Source organism: Myripristis murdjan, chromosome 3 (genome assembly GCF_902150065.1).
Source record: "Myripristis murdjan chromosome 3, fMyrMur1.1, whole genome shotgun sequence".
Classification (NCBI taxonomy): Eukaryota; Metazoa; Chordata; class Actinopteri; order Holocentriformes; family Holocentridae; genus Myripristis; species Myripristis murdjan.
Window position 1 is genome coordinate 28,366,917 of NC_043982.1, and position 19,150 is coordinate 28,386,066.

Consider the following 19,150-nt stretch of genomic DNA (forward strand, 5'->3'; position numbering starts at 1 on the left):
AGAGATTACATAAATTACATAAATTAAATATACGGTTATGCACAACAGACCAGTGTTGCCACTCTGTTACTCCTTTTCAGAGACGAAGCATTTACTTCCCCTTGAGGCTGGTTAAGAAAGCTGAGTACCACAGAGCTAGCTTTAAACAGACCAACAGACAGACCGAAAATGAGTGCAAGCCTGCAGAGTCAGTAGCATAAACCTATACAATACACCACAGGACAACAGCTAAAATAACATTATAACATTAAAATGAATTTCCAGCAGCAATTTAAATTACAAAACTGACTTAGCAAGCTGAGGTGGTCTAACAGCAAAGAGTTGGTCCCTTTAGTCTGAAAACGTGGCATGGGAACAGTCAGCAGGTTCCTGCCTGAGGATCGCAGGCTGCACACCGGCTAGTGAGGGGGCCACAGTTCAGATATATTCAGGGGCCAGGCCATGAAGTGCTAGTGAAGTAAAATCTTAAAATCAGTGCTAAAACAACCTGGCAGCCACTTTAGGGACATTAAAATTGGGTAATGTGTTTCACCTTTCTTGTTTTTTGTTAAGAGCCTAACTAGTACTTTCTCTAAAACTTGGAGTCCATGAATTGTGTCCTGATTCATGTCTGTTAAGAAACAATTGCATCACTCCAACCATGAGGAAATGAAAGCATGAATAATAATAATCATTAAAAGAGCATCGATCAGATCCTGGAAATATAAAGCAGCACGACTAGATGACCTCAGTAGTGTGTTTCCAAAAGTTTTTGAATATAGCAGTCACACAAGCTATGCTAGATCCAATACATGATGAGTAAAGACATCTTGATCAAAATTTAATCTCGGAAAATGAAGAGAGAATTTTGCATTTTTATTAAGTTCCTTTTTAACTCAGTTTTCAGGGTTTTTTGTAACTTCAGTTTTTAATTTCCTCAGCTAAATGTTGTGGCTAAGAAATAGGAGCCAAAACTGGTTGCATTTGTTTTACACTCTGCGTAGAAATATTGGAGCTTCTCTGTGATTTAAATGACAGTTTCTTTTTTACTTAGATGATTGCCATATTGGTTAAACCACCCCAGCATGGCAGAACATGTTGAAACTAGACCCTCCATTGGAAAGCACTGGAAGACAGATTGTGACAAATATGGCACTTGCCTGCTTGCATTTAGCTGGAGGAACTTCTGTTTTTTTTTTTTTTTTTTTTTTTTGGGCCAAAATTTTTATTAAAAATTGCAGTGACAATGTTGTCATATCCATATCAAAACTTGATAAATTATTGAAAATTTATATGTAATATTACTCAATGAATGTCATTTTTTATTTACATTTTGAATGTGAAGTTAAATTCCCTCAGTCCTGCTTAAAATGAGTTACTGAAGGGAACTGACAGATTAAAATGACAAATAGCTGTCACTTTGATCTTTGACCTCAATAACTTCACTGACCCATGTCAGGATAAAAGAAGAGAAACCTAACACTACCCCTACCACAGTGACCCAGGCCGAGCAGCCATTATCATGTGGGTCAGCGGGCTCTACTGTAACAGATGCTAACTGGCCATTGGCAGGCACTTCTCATTCAGCATTTGTGCATGTCCTGTGCCGCCACGGGAATTGAATAAGCACTAACTCATCCGATCTGCCGATTGAAAAGGATCCAATTTGAATAACAAAGCAAGAGTACTTCAACTTGGGAGCGAATTCACATCGAGGCGCTCTATCACGCAGTATCAACCATCTAACATATGCAGTTTTAAAGGGACAATGTGACATTTTCAGTTTCAGCCTTGGATGCCACATCACCCAACAGCTGTCACATTAGGAGGCAAACTGTTTCAGAATGGCTTAACTAAAGTGTAAAATGTCATGATATGCATTTAAAAGAATATCATAGGACTAGCATTATGTATTAATTATGTTTTGGGGAGACTGAGTTTTTTTTTTATTGATTTATTAATTGCCTTTTCCTGGTTATTTTTGTTCAGGGTCATGGGAGGTTTGCAGCTTATTCCAGCATGCTTTGGGTGAAAGTCAAAGCTGTTCTATAGGGAAAGCATTTAGGTCTAAAACACATAACAGCGAAAACCTTGCTTCCTTCTTTTAGTTTCTCTGACAAGGAAACCAAATGCTTTGAATGGGAGTCAGTGGAGGAGATGCTTTAGCACCCTCAACAAGCTGTATTTTCATGGACAGAGTTTGTTGAATAGTAAATCGTCTGTGTTTCAGCTCATCGTCAATATGTTTGTCACGACATAATTCATTTTTGAGTGACGGTGAGATTTTGCAGCAGTTTATTATTAGTTGATGGCACCATGCCTGCTTTGACAGGTTGCTGAAATCCAATGACAGCTGTTGGCAAACTGTGAAAAACTTAAATGATGTTAAGTTTTGCTCTGATTGGAGGAAAATGGTTCATGTCTTCTTAGCCAGCCTTTACTAGTTATTACACTTTTAAACAAAAAGTTTGAGAGCGAAAAGTGAGCATTGTCCCTCTGGGTGCCTCTGGAAACACCCAGGACAGGTCACTCAAGTGTGTTTGTGGTGATCTGCCCTGTCTCCCAGCACCTCAATATAATAGCGCTGGATGGGTATGCAGAAAAAAAAGTGAAAAATTCAACAGCAACAGCTTTTCTCCAAAACAATGACACATTTCCCTGGCATAATCCATATCCCTTGAGGGCCAATATTTTTGTTGGAAACTATTTTCTGCCGAATAATACTGGCAAGTTGGGGTGGATTTGGGGTGGGTAGATAAAGTCATCCTTTAAATAGAAAAAGTCAGACATTTTTAACCTACTGTACATATTACAGTACATAGCCCCCAAAATTCAGAAATGTCACAAGATCCATCCATCTGTTCATTTTCCAAACCTGCCGATTCCTCATCACAGTTTTGGGTAGATGGAGTCTATCCCAGTATGCATTGGGCAGAAGGCAGGGAAGCATACTGAGCATGTCCCCAGTCCATTACAGGGACAATATCAAGTATTTAAAAATAAAATAAAAATGTGGTCCACTCTAAGTTGTGCAGAAATCCCTCCTTCCATCACTGGGATCCAAACTGTCGGCTGAATGGCTACACAGAAACTGCAACAGTACACACACTGCCCTTTAAGGTTTCAGAATGGGCTCTTTGATGTCTTAAAAGTTGCTACTACTTTTGTGGTTTACCATGACAAGAGCTTGTTTGAACTGGCCCAAGTCGCGGTATTCACTTTAACACATATTTTATGTTGTCTTTTCAATAAAAAAAGGACAGAAAAAGGAGGTTGGAGAGGAGTGAAGGGGGAAAACATGCAGTAGCTGAAGTCTGGAATATTATCTTTCCCCATTCTCTCACTGTCTATGCTTATCCAACTCTCTCTCTCTCCTTTTCTCTCTCTCATTACAACAAAAACAAGCTGTATCTCTCTGTATCTGTCTCTCTGTCAGCATTCTGTCTCATGCTTCTGCTCTCAACATTGAACAGTCAGGCACACTGCAATTTGCCTCTCAAATTTTGTGAAATGCATGAATACCTTCTTTTTTTTTCTATTCCTCCCCTCACATTTATTTTTTTCACACTGCCATACATATACATATCACACAATCTTACACATACATTTGTGCAAAATTTATCTGTATCCTCTTGCACAGACACACACACAGACACCAAACATACCTCCCTCACCAATGGTCGTTTAGTCAGACAGTGTCCTAGTTTTAGCCGAATCCTGATGGGAGTGTGAAAATCCGGTGCTGGTTACCACAACACACATAAGACAGCTAGTCAGAGAGAGAGAAAGGGAGAGAGAAAGGGAGAGAGAAAGGGGGGGGGCACTCATTACAGCTACTCAACTCAACTTCTGCTCCGTTGAAATATGATATAGAATGAGATGGAAGGAAATACATCAACAGAGAGAGAGAGAGAGAGAGAGAGAGGCTCCCAGAGAGAGGTGGAGACAGAGTTGCACTCTCTACCACACATTTGCTATTATCAAGATAAACTCCTTTTCTAAAACAAAATGTATTAATTTTGGAAACATTTCCCCAAGTGAATCTGTGCAATATGTATTCTTAAAAAAAAAAAAAAAAAAACATAAAGGAATGTGACAAACTTAAAAATATGTCTTAAGGGCATCCTTTGATAAATCTGTCTACTGATGGAGGGATTAATTAGTATGATGTTGATTTTTTTGTTTTTAATGCCACATTGTCATGGCTATTAACTGAATCTAGGAGGTGTCTGGGAATCTATAATCTAGGTTTTTCTCCCCTTTTAGTAATAAGTTATTTTGCATTTTGTGCCGATAAATCACCTTTGGGTTGCATTCACTTGAGCTGAACTATATTGGATTGCAAAGGAGAAAGGCAATAAGAAAGGGAAAAACAGTATGAGTGCTAATGCCAATTTAGTTCTCCAGTTTCTGATGGTCCACAAGCTTCCCTCTAGTCTCCATTACCTTTCTCCAGTATCTTCCATTCTGCATTGTTCCATATCAGTGGTTTCACTGTGTATAGAGGCTCGATGTTTGGTAAAGCATACACCAATCTTTTCAACCCTTTTCAACAGATCACACTGTCTCTCTTTCCCTGTCGTTCTCTCTCCCTCTTTTGTTTCTCTGTCTGTCTGTCTCTGTCTTTTGTGCTTTGTCGCTGTTGCTCTGCATCTCTGTGTAGAAGCTACATTTATGCTGAAATAGGAGCAATTCTCTTTGTCATTGTGAAAAGTTGTTTTATTTTTTATTTTTTTCTCCAGCACAATCTTGGAAAATTTTGTGAAACTGGCAGACTTTGAAATGCAGGCTGCATGGTGTGGACATGAATGATCATTATGTTGTGCCACCAGCAGCTGGATTATGCAGAAATACGGGGGGTTGGGGTTTGGAAACTAAAAGAACTTTGGTTAAGGATAGGGTAAGGTTTGGTCATTGTTAAATAAGAAGAACCTCTGTTGAACATGAAAATATGACTCCTAGAAGAAAACTTTTTGGCATCAGTGGGGAATTGAACCTGGGTCACTGGAGCTGAAGGCAAATGGATTCACTCCTCCTCACCTGAGTCATAACACCCTCACTTAGCGCTGTGCTGCACTTGTGTCGGACTATTATCTGTTTCTTTTCATGTCCCCTTCAAGTAACCCTGTGATAGTGGGAGAAGGCATCTCTCAAATTGTCATGCGAGCACATTTTCATGTTTTACAGCATTTTGCTCATTTCATGAAATTTGGGAGACCAGGCTGTTTTGCATCATGTACTGTTTGGCCTGTTCTGTGTTTAAGATCAGACACTCAACACCAAATAAATAAATAAATAAATAAATAAATAAATAATAAAATATATAAATAAGTAAATATAAAACAAAACTATGATGCTGATAGGTAAGTAAGTTGCAAGTTGACTTACAATAATTACATTCAAAACATTTTTTTTATGCAGATGTGAAAGAAGTACATACACTCTTTCCTTGAGTACAAGTACAGATACGTCTTCTTTACTGAGGAGAAAGTAAAAACTCCAGGCTCGGAGATGTACTCAAAGTATAAAAGTAAAAGGTAGCAATCTGAAGGACATTTCTGCAACTCTTTTTTTTTTTGGCAACTGGCTGTTTATGTAAATTATTAATGACGTAATAGCATAAGTGCAGATTTGAGATTTCTTGAATGTCAGAAGCTCATGGTTTTTAGGTTGGCACAAGACACAACACATTCGCCAAGAGCCGACAACTTCAAGCATTTCTCTTACATAAGGCCATGGACTGGGAATATCTTGCTGCCAGTGTTGGCTGGTTCACTTTCATCCATGTCTCTACTAGTTCTCAGTGTCACAGACGTCACATTCACTCAACGCCATTTCCCTGCGGTTGAGTCTCCCCCTCTTGTCTGTTTGGTCTTGTTACGTCTGCCGTGTATGATATGGACACACCAAGGACTCTTCTTTTCTTTGTGTTATTTTCCCATCCATTTAGGTCGAAATCGGTCTTGATGTTGGAAGGGTGCACAATGCAAAATAAAAATAATCAATAATTTCTCTCAAATGCATGAAGCCTGTTTTGAAAATGTAGAAAGTACAGTTATTTGTGTTAAAATGTAGGGAGTAAAAGTAAAAAATTGTCAGAAAAAATATATATATATTCAAGTAAAGTACAGTACTTGTGTCCTGTAATGAAGTGCTTGTACTTTACAGTCCGAAAAACAGAGGTGTTACTTCCCAGCTCTGTTCTTAGGCTTGTAATTTTAGTAACATTGTTAATGGAGTTTGATAGACTTTTAAGGACCTGCAGAGACCATTTATTTCTGCCTCCCTCTTTGTCTTTGGCTCTGCATAGAAGCAATGTGCGATGGTAAACCATGCTGTCTTCTTAGTTTTACCTATTAATAAATTCTCTCTTTCTCTCTCTCTCTCTCTCTCTCTCTCTCTCTCTCTCTCTCTCTCCCTCTCTCTCCAGCTCTCTGTGGAGGGTATGTTTATGGTAAAACCGGGACGATTCTTTCTCCTGGCTTTCCTGACTTCTACCCCAACTCGCTCAACTGTACCTGGACCATAGAGGTGTCACATGGAAAAGGTAAGAACACACACACACACACACACAAACATCTGAGTGTGTGTAGAGAATGTGTAATCAGGTAATACAGATACACATGTGTGTGCATGTGTGTGTGTGTGTGTGTTTTCTTTCAGTCTTAAAAATGGACAAAACAGATCCAATTGATTTACTGAACAGCATGTGTTGATGGGTAGAATGACCTTTCCTGTGAACAGCTGGAGTTGTTGCCTCTATTCTTTTGTCAATCTCTAGGCTCTATTTTTGTGTTGGCGCAAGTCAGGCGCAGTGCCTTAGCACGGCCAAAGTGGTAATTTGGGTGCAGGCAGTTTGATAATTTTGTGTCTTGCAAAGACTTCACACGTGCTAAAATGGGCAGTGAGTGCAGCAGAGAGGACTGTCCATACAAATTTGCAGGTGCAGTGCAGTTTTGGTGTACAGAAGTCCACGTGCACCTCCACCTCTTCAAACCACCTCTTAGTGCAGATGCAGGCATTCTGGGTTGCTTTATTGGCTTTTGGTAGTGAAAGCATATTGACACAAACAGACAAAATCACATGAACCCCTTTATGTAAGTATGTATGTTTCCCTGTGTCAGACTGATATAGTTACACCAGTAGATGTGCTCACTTGCACATAAGAAAAAAAGATTTTAATGAGATTAAGGCAGTAACGCTAATAAGGCAGAGTAAATGGTGCCTCACAATGCCTCACATTCATCCATACACACACTGATGGCAGAGGCCATTCAAGGTGCCAAGCTGTCCACCAGGAGTGGTCAGGGGTTCAGTGTCTTGCTCAAGGACACTGCAACACACTGTGTGGAAGAGCTGGGGATCGAACCAGGAACCCTTTGATCACCAACCACTCTACCTCCTGAGCCGTGCCACCCCATAAAGTCTTTTCTGGGATGAATTAAGAGCTGATTCCCACCAGTATCTATGAGCCACAGCTGTTTGTAGGATGTCTGAGGGCCTTCCCTTTTTGTTCATTAAACCCCTGTTGCCATCTGAAGGCAGCAGGGCCGGTTTGCTGCTCCATCTGAAGCCAAGCTGACGGCTGTGGTGCACATTTTCAAGCGCCACAGATTTATGCAGGTGTTCATCCAATATGGATGGATTAAATCTCATTCAACCAGCACTAGGCTCTGCAGAAATAAACAAACTTTGAGTTTATGCACACCAAATTGGTTGACTATAAATTGGTGGGCTTACAGTACAAATCATCTCCAGTCCTCATTCCATATTTTTACCCCAAAACACCAGCGGATTGTCTTCTAGAAGCAACACCTGGAGCATAGTGTTTTTATTTGCAACTGAGGACAGTCGACGATTGTGAGGTAGAGCAGAAGTATGGCTTTAATTGTTTGGGATAAATCTGATAGTTGCAGAATGATAAACAGTTGAACTGTGTGTTCATATGTGTGTATGTGTGTGTGTGTGTGTGTGTTTAGGAAACCTCCGATTTCACCAATTCTCACTGGAAATTAAAATAAGTAGTTCCGTCAGGATTAATATGGAGAGTTGTCTGTTTGGGCATATACAATCATGTAAATGGCATAAATAAACCATATTATTCACTCACACTATTGGAAACTGGAATGAGTGTCCACATTTCAGTCTAGGCAAATAAACCACCTTTTTTATATAGTTTGAGGGAAACAAACTACAGGCAATCAATAACTTCATGGAAAGATTTTTGTAACTGCACATTATATTATTCTGTGACTGTTTTTCACACTATCATATCAGCATCATTATGCACGGAAACATAGTGGCTGTACTTTCATTAGAAACATGACTGCACATTAAAAAGGGACATCATCTGGCCTTTCTGACATATTTGGGGTGTTGATAATATTTAGAGTGTTATATAATGCACCTGCTGCACTTCCCGGACAGCAACATTTGCTTCTTGGGGGAAGCTGGTCTGACCTTGCCGCCTTAAAATGTGCCTATCTCATGCTGGAGAGAGAACTGCTTGCGAAGGGGATGAGAGGAGCTGATTTGATTGGTCAAGACTGATGCCAGCCCCTCCCACACCCATTGATATTACACTGCACCTGATCCAGCCCCTGTCGCCTCTGCACCTTTGCTGTGACTCTGCGCTTTCACCTCTGGTCACAAAATCAGCAAAAATCTCTTGTTCACGCCCAAGTAAACTCGCACTGTGAGTTAGTGCCTCAGAGCCTGCACCAGTGCTTTGATTCACAAAACTAGAGCCCTCTGTGTGGTTCTTCCCGGTGGTATCTACCTTTCTTTTTGTGTTTACTCGTATTTTTCTATGTTTGAGCATGTCTATATATCTACAGTGTGCTTCTTGATATATGTTTGTGGATGTGTGTGTGTGTGTTTCTGCATCATGCTTCTGCATTTTGTTTCCTCTGCCTCAGTTTATCTGTCTCTCTGTCCATCCATTCAGGAGTTCATCTGGTATTTCACACTTTCCATCTGGAGGAGAACCATGACTACCTGTCCATCACTGAGGATGGTAATTTCCTGGTTCCAGTCGCTCGACTCACGGGCTCAGTGCTGCCTCCTAGTGTCAAAGCAGGGCTCTATGGGAACTTCAGCGCTCAGCTACGATTCATATCAGATTTCTCCATGAGTTACGAAGGGTTTAATATTACCTTCTCAGGTAAGACCTCTGGAACAGTAATGGTTATTTTGTTTACTACCGTTGTGTCCTTATATGCCTGTAGTGGAGAATAAACCCATTTAATTTGTACCCACCTTTTTTAGGCAGACTAGTCAACAGTAAACATTTCAATAAGCAGCATCATGCTGGTGTTATTTGAGGATAGGCTCCTTAAAAAAAATGAGCACATTATTCATGATGAATTGCAACCAATTTGGCTCTGTGAAACAAATATAAAGGCCAATATACTGTTTACTAAAAGATTTGCTTCATCATTAATGAAACGTTGAAATCAAGAGACAATAGAGACAAAAAAAAAACAAACAAACAATACCCTAGACAAGGTCATTAATGACAACACCAATCAAAGGGAGACTTTCTTTTAAAAGTCTTCACTGATCTCAGTCCAACTTTGGGATAAATACATATAGATTTTTAAAATAAAAGAAAGAAAAACAGTCAGGGATAAAAAGCGATGGTCTTTAATATGTCGACAATCGACGAGTTGACAGAGAACTCTCTTGAGTCCAACAGGCCATGGCACATCACAGGGCAATTTTGAGATGAATGAAAATGCACAATGGAAAAAGCAGCCGTCAGGAAAAGGGAAGGGCTTAAATGCCAACACCATTCTGTGGGACACTCTCAAGTGCAACAAGCTATCACTCATGTCAATATGGGGTTGGGATGACTCTCCTGACTCACACAAGCTGTCACTCATGTAAATGTGATTTGGGGATCAAAAGATAAAGACAATGTCACACATGGTAGTGTGGCTTTAAGGTTCAATACTGCCAATCAAGAAATAGGGAGGGACTTAATTAACATACCCCAACCAATAAGGAACTCTTTTCAAGTCCAACAAGCCATCACATCAGTGACATCAGTGTTTGCCACATGCACAAGTGGAGCCCACAGGAATATCTTCAAACCACAATTTAGATTATCAGCAAAACAAATTGAACATCAAACATCGATGAGTCAAACATCTATCTCCTTTTTTGTTGGGCTGAGGAAATGCTGCCATCAAAGGTAATAACCCATATAAGCTGTGCATTAATGTTTTACTGCAGGTAAGAGTATTTGTTCTGCAGCTACTACCATAACACACCCAGTACTTTTTTTCAGTGAAATAAAGAAACGTATCATAATAGCCAGGTGATATGATATGTTCCTGTATTGAAATATAATATTTTACTTATTACGCTAATATCCCAAATGGTAATCCCTGGAAAGGGTCTATTACATTACATTATGCTACATTAAATTTGTGGTTTTCAAGCTTTATTCTCCACTTACCTTTTTTTTTTTTTTTCCTTTTTTTTCTTTTTTTAATCTCAGTCTCAAAATTAATGTTGTTGGCTGGCTAAGTCAACAGCTTTCACAGTGCTGCTGTGCTGTTGGAGTGTTTTTATAGTAGCACCTCAACGATGGTACTTGTGGATGTCTAGAGTATGACCTGGAACCGTGCGAGGATCCCGGCGTCCCGGCATTCAGCAGGAGGATGGGTTTCAGATTTCGAGTCGGCGATTCGCTGGTCTTCTCTTGTTTCCATGGCTACCGACTTGAGGGTGACAGTAAAATTACCTGCCTGGGAGGAGGAAGGCGAGTGTGGAGCAACACACTGCCACGATGCATCGGTAAGATAGGCAGACGGAATGTTTGGATAAAATATAAAAATAATACTTTTTGACAAACAGTGACTAACTGATGAATTTGCCAGTATTTGTCAATATTGGGAGATGATTTGAGTAAATTCAAACCAGTCGAGTATGGTTATACTTTGCAGCATTTTGGTGGTTGTTCAGCTACAGTCTGCAACCACCAACTGCTTCTGGGTCTAAAAGGAAAGGTATAGCATTTTTTCATCCTATTGTTTCCTTTATGTAATATTGTTAGTCACTGCCTCTTATGTCCTCAGTCACCTTCCTTTGACCCTTTCTTTGATTTAACATTGGTGAGTTAACATTGCTTGAATTGGGTTTCATGTCTGGCAGGCAGCTGTCTGAATGTGGGCGGCTTTTTTTAAACATCTCAATCATCCTATTATCCTAGATCCTTTTTTTTTTTTTCACTCCTGACTTAGTTCAAAAGTTCAAAAGTTTTTTTTTTTCAGTTAAATTAAGATTTGCTGCAGTTAAAATTCTTCCAATATAGAGTAAAGGTAGATTCTCCAACTATGTACAGAGTAATTGTACAGTTTTACATTTTACACTTTTCTGGTTGTAGTATATCAGTTATTTGACTTGTGACTGAGATAACTGACCAGTACTTGATGGATGGTGTAATGATAATTTCAGTTTTTAACTGACTTTTCCTGCACTTGACTGTCAGCAGGTTGTAATTTACTGGTATTTGATGACTGCCAGTGCTTCAATGGCTGTCGGTAATAATTTAGGCATATTTGACTGGTGCCTGGTGGCAATTTAGCAACATTTTGCTGGTGGTATTTCACTGACATTCGACTGGTGGCTGGTGGTAATTTTCAAGCCGTGGAAAGCAGACTGAGTAATGCTATAATAGCATTATCTGTCAAGAGACCAGGCCTGACTGAGAGGAAACGGAGTGACAACAGCTGGCCACTTTAACTGGGTTCATCTCTGTCTGTCTATTTCTCTGTCAATCTCTCTAGCACTCTGTCTCTTTCTGTCTCTCTTTTCATCTTCTCTTGTTCCACTGATAATTAGGGCATTAGCTACTATATGAAATGTTTTAATACTTTTTTCTGTTTTTTTCCTCATTTCTTTTGAATTTTTATCATCATTTTTTAAGGCTTGTGTGCTTTGTTTTTTTTTGGCGTAGATTCTCTTCTTTCTCATCCCCCTTTGTTCAGCTCTGACTCCCTTATTTTTTCCTCCCTACCCGTTTACTCTTTTCTCTCACTCCCTCTCTCTTGTTATTTTTCTTTTCTGTCAGGGATGTCTTATGCTCACATCCGTTTCTAAACAATCACTGTTAGTACTAGGGATAAGCAAGTACACCACTATCTGTATCTGTATCTGTATCTGTTCAACCATCTACATTATCTGTATTGTATCTGTACTCGAAGCGGGTGGGGCCTAAACCGGAAATGGGTGGAGCTTAAACCTGAAGTATGGGTATGTTATTTTAAGCCTGAAATTGATACAGGTTGATTAGAAGTTTCTATATTTATTGTTTATTAGAAAACTATTTACAGAACAGTTTTTTATAAACACAGAACATGAATATTCTTAAGTGATCAATGAATAAAACACATGCAGCAGACAATTATGAAGTACCAAGTAAAATGAAACATAACTTTCTTTTTTTAATTTTCTAATTTTTTATGATCAATCAGTGTGATTTTTTTGTTTATTATTTTTTGTTTTACAATCTAACATTCTTGTCAGAGAGGGTTTTTTTTTTTTTATTTTTATTTCCACACAAAGTTAAACATAATGTTGATTACGGTGTGTGTGTGTGTGTGTGTGTGTGAGTGAGAGAGAGAAGGGGCTTTCACATCGCGCGCAATTTGGGTTGCACTCTGCGCTGGGTACTGCACAGACGTGCACAGAGCAGCAGATACACGCGTGCAGAGTAATAAATGTATGACTACACTGCATTGTCTTTGCAAGAGTAGTGCATATCTCATGATGTCAGTCATCTAGATTTCTAAATACCTACTTCTTCTGTCCGTGTAGTAAATCATTTGCTTCAGTTTACAACAGTATCGGTCTTTGATTGCAGCAAAAAGAAAAAAAAATCTCGCCTATTGTGGAAAGCAGAAACATCATATATCTCTGCCAGTTTTTAAACACGCCTGGTGTTCCCAAATTGTTGGATATCTCTCTCCATGACTGGGCTTTTTTATGAGATCCCAGTAGGACTATATTCTGGTGTCCCACAGCTCTGCACACAGAGACACAGCCACAATGATGCTTTCCCCCCATTGTTGTTTTGTCGTTCTGCCAAAATCCGCCAGATTTTTTTAAGATTCCACTATTCTGTCCTATTGGACATACATTAGGGGTGTAACGGTTTTGGACCGAACTGGAAAACCTCGGTTCAAAGGATTTCGGTTTAGAAACTCATCCCGTCTTCCCGAACCTTGGTTCACTTTGGCTTCTCTGTGAATATCAGTGAGGATGGACATTATCAAACGGCCGCATCACCGTCGAGACAATAATGACGGTCAAGCACACCCTCTCGTGTAATAATGCTTAAAAACCTCATCACTGAAAATATTACTCCGCCTACATCTTATCACCCGAGTCTGTGTGGTTTCCATGGCAAAGAGAAATATTTCACTGAAACCCGCATCAAAAGCCGCTGTCAGCTTTGCTCGCCTGCATAATGGACTGTTTGGTTGTCGATTTTGATTTATTTGGCGACCTAAGTTTGGATAAACGGCTGAACGAGGAAGACAAGGCAGAGCAGAAAAAGGAGAGATACGCGAGAGTGACGAGTGAAGAGCCGGATCAGCTGGAGAGGTCAGGAAATGACGCCGGTACGGCCCCGGTCAACGTCTTGGGCCGTCAAATGTCTACAAGACGACCTGACAAACACCGGCTAGCTAGACAGTTCAACTTCTGCTGCTCATTAACAGGAGCTAATGTTAACTTGGAGTGACACACCGCCAGCTGAAATGAAACGTCTGCCGGTGAGTTTATTAAAAGACAGATGTTTGTTGTGGCGCCAACACCGGAAAGCAGTAGCCTGTAATTAAATATAACTGTTCATATAAGTTGGTTGTACATAAAGGTCAGCTGTGTTGGTGAGTCGCTGTCACGGCACCTGTTAGCTTAAAAATGACGGAGAAGTCGAGAAGTAACTGTCAGTCCATGAAAAAACTTTTTTTTTTCCTAGTTTTCAAGTTACAACATGATTGAGCTAGCAAAGCAGTTTTTTGTTGCTTTGTGAGGCATATGTGTGTGTGTGTGTGTGTGTGTGTGTGTGTGTGTGTGTGTGTGTGTGTGTGTGTGTGTGTATAGAGAGAGAGAGAGAGGCGACATGAGCTGTCACACCTGAGTGAGTGAGAGAGGTTGTCACTGTGTGTGTGTGTGTGTGTGTGTGTGTGTGTGTGTGTGTGTGTGAGCGGCACAGCTGTAGTGAACTGTGTGTGTGTGTAGGGGAGGGGCGCTGTGTGTGACTGGCCTATCACACAACATGGACACAGTCAGCTACCCAATGAGGAGTTTCATTCATCACAAGCACGAATATTGACTCCTATTACTCGGATAATACTCGTACTCATCAAAAGTTCTTTATCCGCACTGAATACTGGTTTCAGCCAAGTATCCGGCTCAACCCTAGTTAGTACCTTCCTATCCATCCTCCTCATCTCCTCGCCTTTCCTGATTTGAAAAAAATACTAGTACATACACTCTCTTCTCTACTCATCTCTTCTCTCCTCCTCTCCTCTTGTCCTCTCCTGTCCTGTCTTCTTCTCCTCTCCTCTCTTCTCGAAGTGGAATATTCCACCTTCATAGTCAGAGTTAAAAGCCCTCTCCTTTCCTTCATCTCCTCTTCTCCTTTAATCTTGTCATCTGTATGTGAATAATAATAATAAAAAAATCTATTTGCAAAATTGTTGCTGATTTGAATTCTAAGAATTTGACAGGAACAACATCTGCAGGACAATTCAGTTTTTGTTTTTTTTTTAAATCTTCTCCTTTTTATGTATGCCTTCATGTTTGTTTTTAATGTCTCTTTGTTTATCACTTTGTAAACAGCTGCTTTAAGATATCCTATATAAATTAAGATTATTATTGCTGTTGCTGTTATTGCTGTTAGTGTTATTGCCTATTGAGTTCATTGAGTGAATCACATTATGCTGCCTCTCTCATAACTGTCTTGTTTGCTCTTTCCTTTCCTCCATAAGTGGAGTTGCGGGCCTGTTCCTTAAAATGTTGTACATTTCTTTCACTCCTCTCTTCTTTTTCTCACAAGTCAACAACCCAGATATTTGGGTACATTAGCAACAAGTACTCCAATCCCAGAGGACTGTTTCTCTAACATTTGCTAATGAACCTTAACCCACCAGCCTGGGTGCCAGCTCACTAGCCACTAAAGACATACATGGCTAAGATTAAGAAAAGGTTTGGGTTATGGTTATGAAACATGAGCTAATGTTAGCTGGTTAATGTAAGTGAACGTTTGCTAATATTAACTCGCTAAGATTAAAGACAAACACTGCTCTTTCTTGGTTTTGAACTTGGGTCAGCTGAGTGAAAGCTGTGTTGACTGACCTTTCCAAAAAAAAAAAAAAAAAAAAAGACCTATAGGGTTGTTTTTTTTTTGCCGGGGGACAGTGTCTTGTTTAGAGATAATTATGCCAAGTTGCACTGATTTTGTACGTGCTCTCCCTCTCGTCTGTCCCTAATTCCTCCAGCGGAGTGTGGGGCCTCCTCGGTTGGAACAGAGGGCGTCCTGCTCTCTCCGAACTTCCCGTCCAACTACGACAACAGCCACGAGTGCATCTACCGCATCACCACCGAGACAGGCAAAGGCATCAGGCTGATGGCTGAGAGCTTTGCCCTGCAAGATGGAGACTATCTGAAGGTATGTATTCGCACGCGGCACACACTCGCACACACATGCACACACACACATACACAACAAATTACCATAATGGTCTTGGTTCTAAATGTTGATGATAACAACTTGAAGTCTTTAAAATTGGATGAGATGTCACATCTTACATTTTAAGAGGTCTCTTTGCAGCTTTAGAAATGTTTAACATGCTTGTAAGGCGTAGTAATATCCCCATCGGAGGTTTATTACCTGTGTTTTCCATCAGCGGTGATAGTGTTCTTGCCGCAGTGGCCATCCACTGTGAAACACAAATACAAAATACAAAAGGATCGATTCTACGTTTCTGTTAACCCTGAACACGGACACGCTTTATCGGTCCTTGGCTTTTATACACGTTTACTGATTGTAAGAAGAGGTGACAGCAAGTAAAGAAGATTAATTAGGACAGAATAGGATAGAATAAAATAGAAATCCACACAGGATGTAAAATTGCCTCTGGGTCTAAAGCTGTGCCGCTGTATTGCTACTCTTCATAACCTCACCGTACAGCTATTTTTGAGAGCAGATAGGTGTCCACAGTCAGCGTATTGAGGGAACATGCATGGTCAGCTCTGATTGTGAGGAACTAGGTGTTGCCATCGAGGACACATGGGTGGGGATGCAAGCTCATGCACAGTGTCATTATGGGTTTCTTCAGTCTACTGGTGCTGTCATATATTTTCTCTGAACACATCAATTTCATTGATGTATTTACATACTGTACGCTTTCGTGCACTTCATAATCACAAACAGGACCACAAATATTCCCAAGTCTTATAATTTCACCTAACTCCTCTCTCTGCTGCAAATGCCATCTTTACTGTGTGTTAGGAAGCGACTGAGTGAGCTGTTTTACAGTCTTGACGCCGTCCCACAGACAGCATGTGAAACAATCTCTATTCACAGTGTCTTTTAGCGGTATTAGGCCTCAGGGCATGGTTAAGCCAGTATGTGGTTAGAGTGTATTATCAGTATTAGGCCTAGAGTATTGGCTGAGCCTGTCCGTGGTTAGATTGCATCAGCCATATTAGCGGGGTTCTCCCTGTCTTTTAGAGAGGCTTAAATGATTGTAAAAGGTGGTAGCAATCCCTGTAGGATAGGTATTACGAAAAAAAGAAAAGTCAAAAAGGAAATGTCAAGGTATCCCCATAAAGATAGATGACACTGAGTATGGCTACCACACATAAACATGTTCGACTTTGCCCGTATTTTCCATAAGAACCAAGAATGAGCACCTTTAAGGAAAAAAAAAATGTTGGTGAGGAGAGAAGCTTGGAAAAGCTTCCTGAAATTGTTTTTGTATATGGCTGCCAGTATCGCTATTCAGCCCACACAGATCTGAATTTTTACTGGATTCTATCATGATCTGGTTCTTTTAAAAGCAACAAGAGGAAACTGTGGCTGCCGGTGGTAAAGAGGGTCGACTGAACAGAGAAGACAATAAAAAATGCATGTGTCTGTAGCTCTGTAGTCTGTTTCCAAAATATGCACGCAGTTTTCATCCTTCTTTACAAACTCTGAAGGGGTTGATGTATGAGGTGATGTGTGCTTTTTTTAAATTCCATTTGAAAATACGTACTTGATGGTTATAATTGCACACAGCCACAACACGCATATATATGTAGTTGTTCTTAATAATGTATATAGATTTTAAAAGTAGCACTGGCATCACTGTGGGATGATCAACACCATATCTGCTTTTGAAATAGTTTGCCAAATTAATGTGGGGTCTATGACTGGAATACCCCTAATACCACAAATAAGAATTGGTATTTACACATATAAGCCACTATTTCAATAAATAAATAGACCAAGCACAAGTTACAATGCTAGCTGGAAAAAATATACAACTGCTTTGATGTGTGAGAGTCTGTGAAGAAAATGAAGATGGATGAAATGAATTTAATTCCTAAGCAGAAAAGCATAGGGAGCTATATGACCCTTTGCATTGTAACAACATGGACAACTTTACAAAGAACAAAAAGAGATGCTATTGCACAATTTAAGTGTGTTCTATTTGCATTTATTGGGATAACAAGGCATGCATTTTTTTACTTGCTTAAGTCCATGCCAGACAATATTATGCTATGTCAAAAAAACAAAAAACAAACAAACAAACAAACAAACAAACAAAAAAAAACAAGAGCTAATTTCTATTTTTCCATTTATGAATATGTCTATTATAAGTTTTAGTTCCACTATTACCCCCGCTACTGTTTCTAGGGCTGTAACCCTGTCATTATGTTGCTGTTACCAGGAAATGTTAGTATGCTGCATTCTATGGACAGCAGTGTGTGTGTGTGTGTGTGTGTGTGTGTGTGTGTGTGTGTGTGTATGCGTGCGTGTAGGTTAACTGTTAAATTTATACCTTTTCTAATTGGCTGTGGAGGTCCAAATGATGTAACACCGCACCCCTCAAGAGGTGCACGGTGACGAAATGAAATGATACAGAAGTCACAGGGGTCTATTTCACACTTCCTTTTATCCTGGGCACCACCTGAAGTGCAAATGAGATGCGTTGCATCTTAGATGATTCATTCTTCGGCCTGTTCCAGAATGTCTTTGCCATGCAAAAAAAATATTTAACATTAACTGGCTATTGTTGTGGGCATCGTTTAAGGCTATGCTATTTACATCCCATCTTAATTACAACAGTTCAGCTGGTGTTTCTCTTCTAAAGCATCAGACATTGGAATTCTGCACATGTGAGCTGACAGTACTCTACTTATTGCAAAAAGCAATTTGCTTTTCCCATTAGTGTGTACATATCATTGTCCCTGATTATGCTCTTTCCAGTAATGATTAAAATTCTGAAAAGTAGAGTGATATTACCTGTAATTACACTGATGATTAATATATTATCTACATGACTTCTGAAAATGTGTGGAAAAAAGTACCCCATCACATTTATGAGATATGGATCTGCATCATGTTTCTGAAATTGTCAAAATATGACCCTGCCACAGTGAACCAAAGTCTATTCAGGGCATTATTATTAGTCTCTAGGTAATAACTGAATAACTCTGATTTCAATCATATTTAATCAGCCTGACTGAAATACTGTGCAAGCCCTTTCTTTATATATTCATTACATTCATTACATTACATGAAACATTCACTCTCCAAACGTAAGGCTGTTTTGTTTTTGTTTTTTTCCGCTAGTAGTACTATAAAGATACCAAGTGTCCTTGTTGCAGAGTGGTGATTGAAAAAACTCCTGTTTAAAAACTCCTTTGCTGAAAGTTGAAACATTATTGACTTCTAGCCCCTGGTGCTCTGAGTGCTAAAAAATTCTAAGCTGTCAGTACTTTTGGGTGCAACACTGTGTCCTTTCCATTGAAAATGAAGACAAAAAGTTGCCAGATTCCCAGTGGACGCGCAGTAACGTTTGATGTGATCAAGATAAAAAATCTGAAGGTGCTCCATGGAAAATGAGCAGGCATTTCTCCTAATTCATTCTCTATGGAGCTTTTC

At 39.7% G+C, this 19,150-nt stretch overlaps 1 protein-coding gene across 1 annotated transcript in view; it reads left to right on the forward strand.

The window, feature by feature from the left end:
- Positions 1-19,150, forward strand: part of LOC115378771 (CUB and sushi domain-containing protein 1-like) — a 659,837-nt gene that overhangs the window by 468,583 nt on the left and 172,104 nt on the right. Inside the window, exons 21-24 of the mRNA XM_030079264.1 lie at positions 6,410-6,526; positions 8,927-9,142; positions 10,594-10,782; positions 15,495-15,664. Coding sequence (XP_029935124.1) covers positions 6,410-6,526; positions 8,927-9,142; positions 10,594-10,782; positions 15,495-15,664 — 692 coding nt within the window. The remainder of the gene's footprint in view (positions 1-6,409; positions 6,527-8,926; positions 9,143-10,593; positions 10,783-15,494; positions 15,665-19,150) is intronic.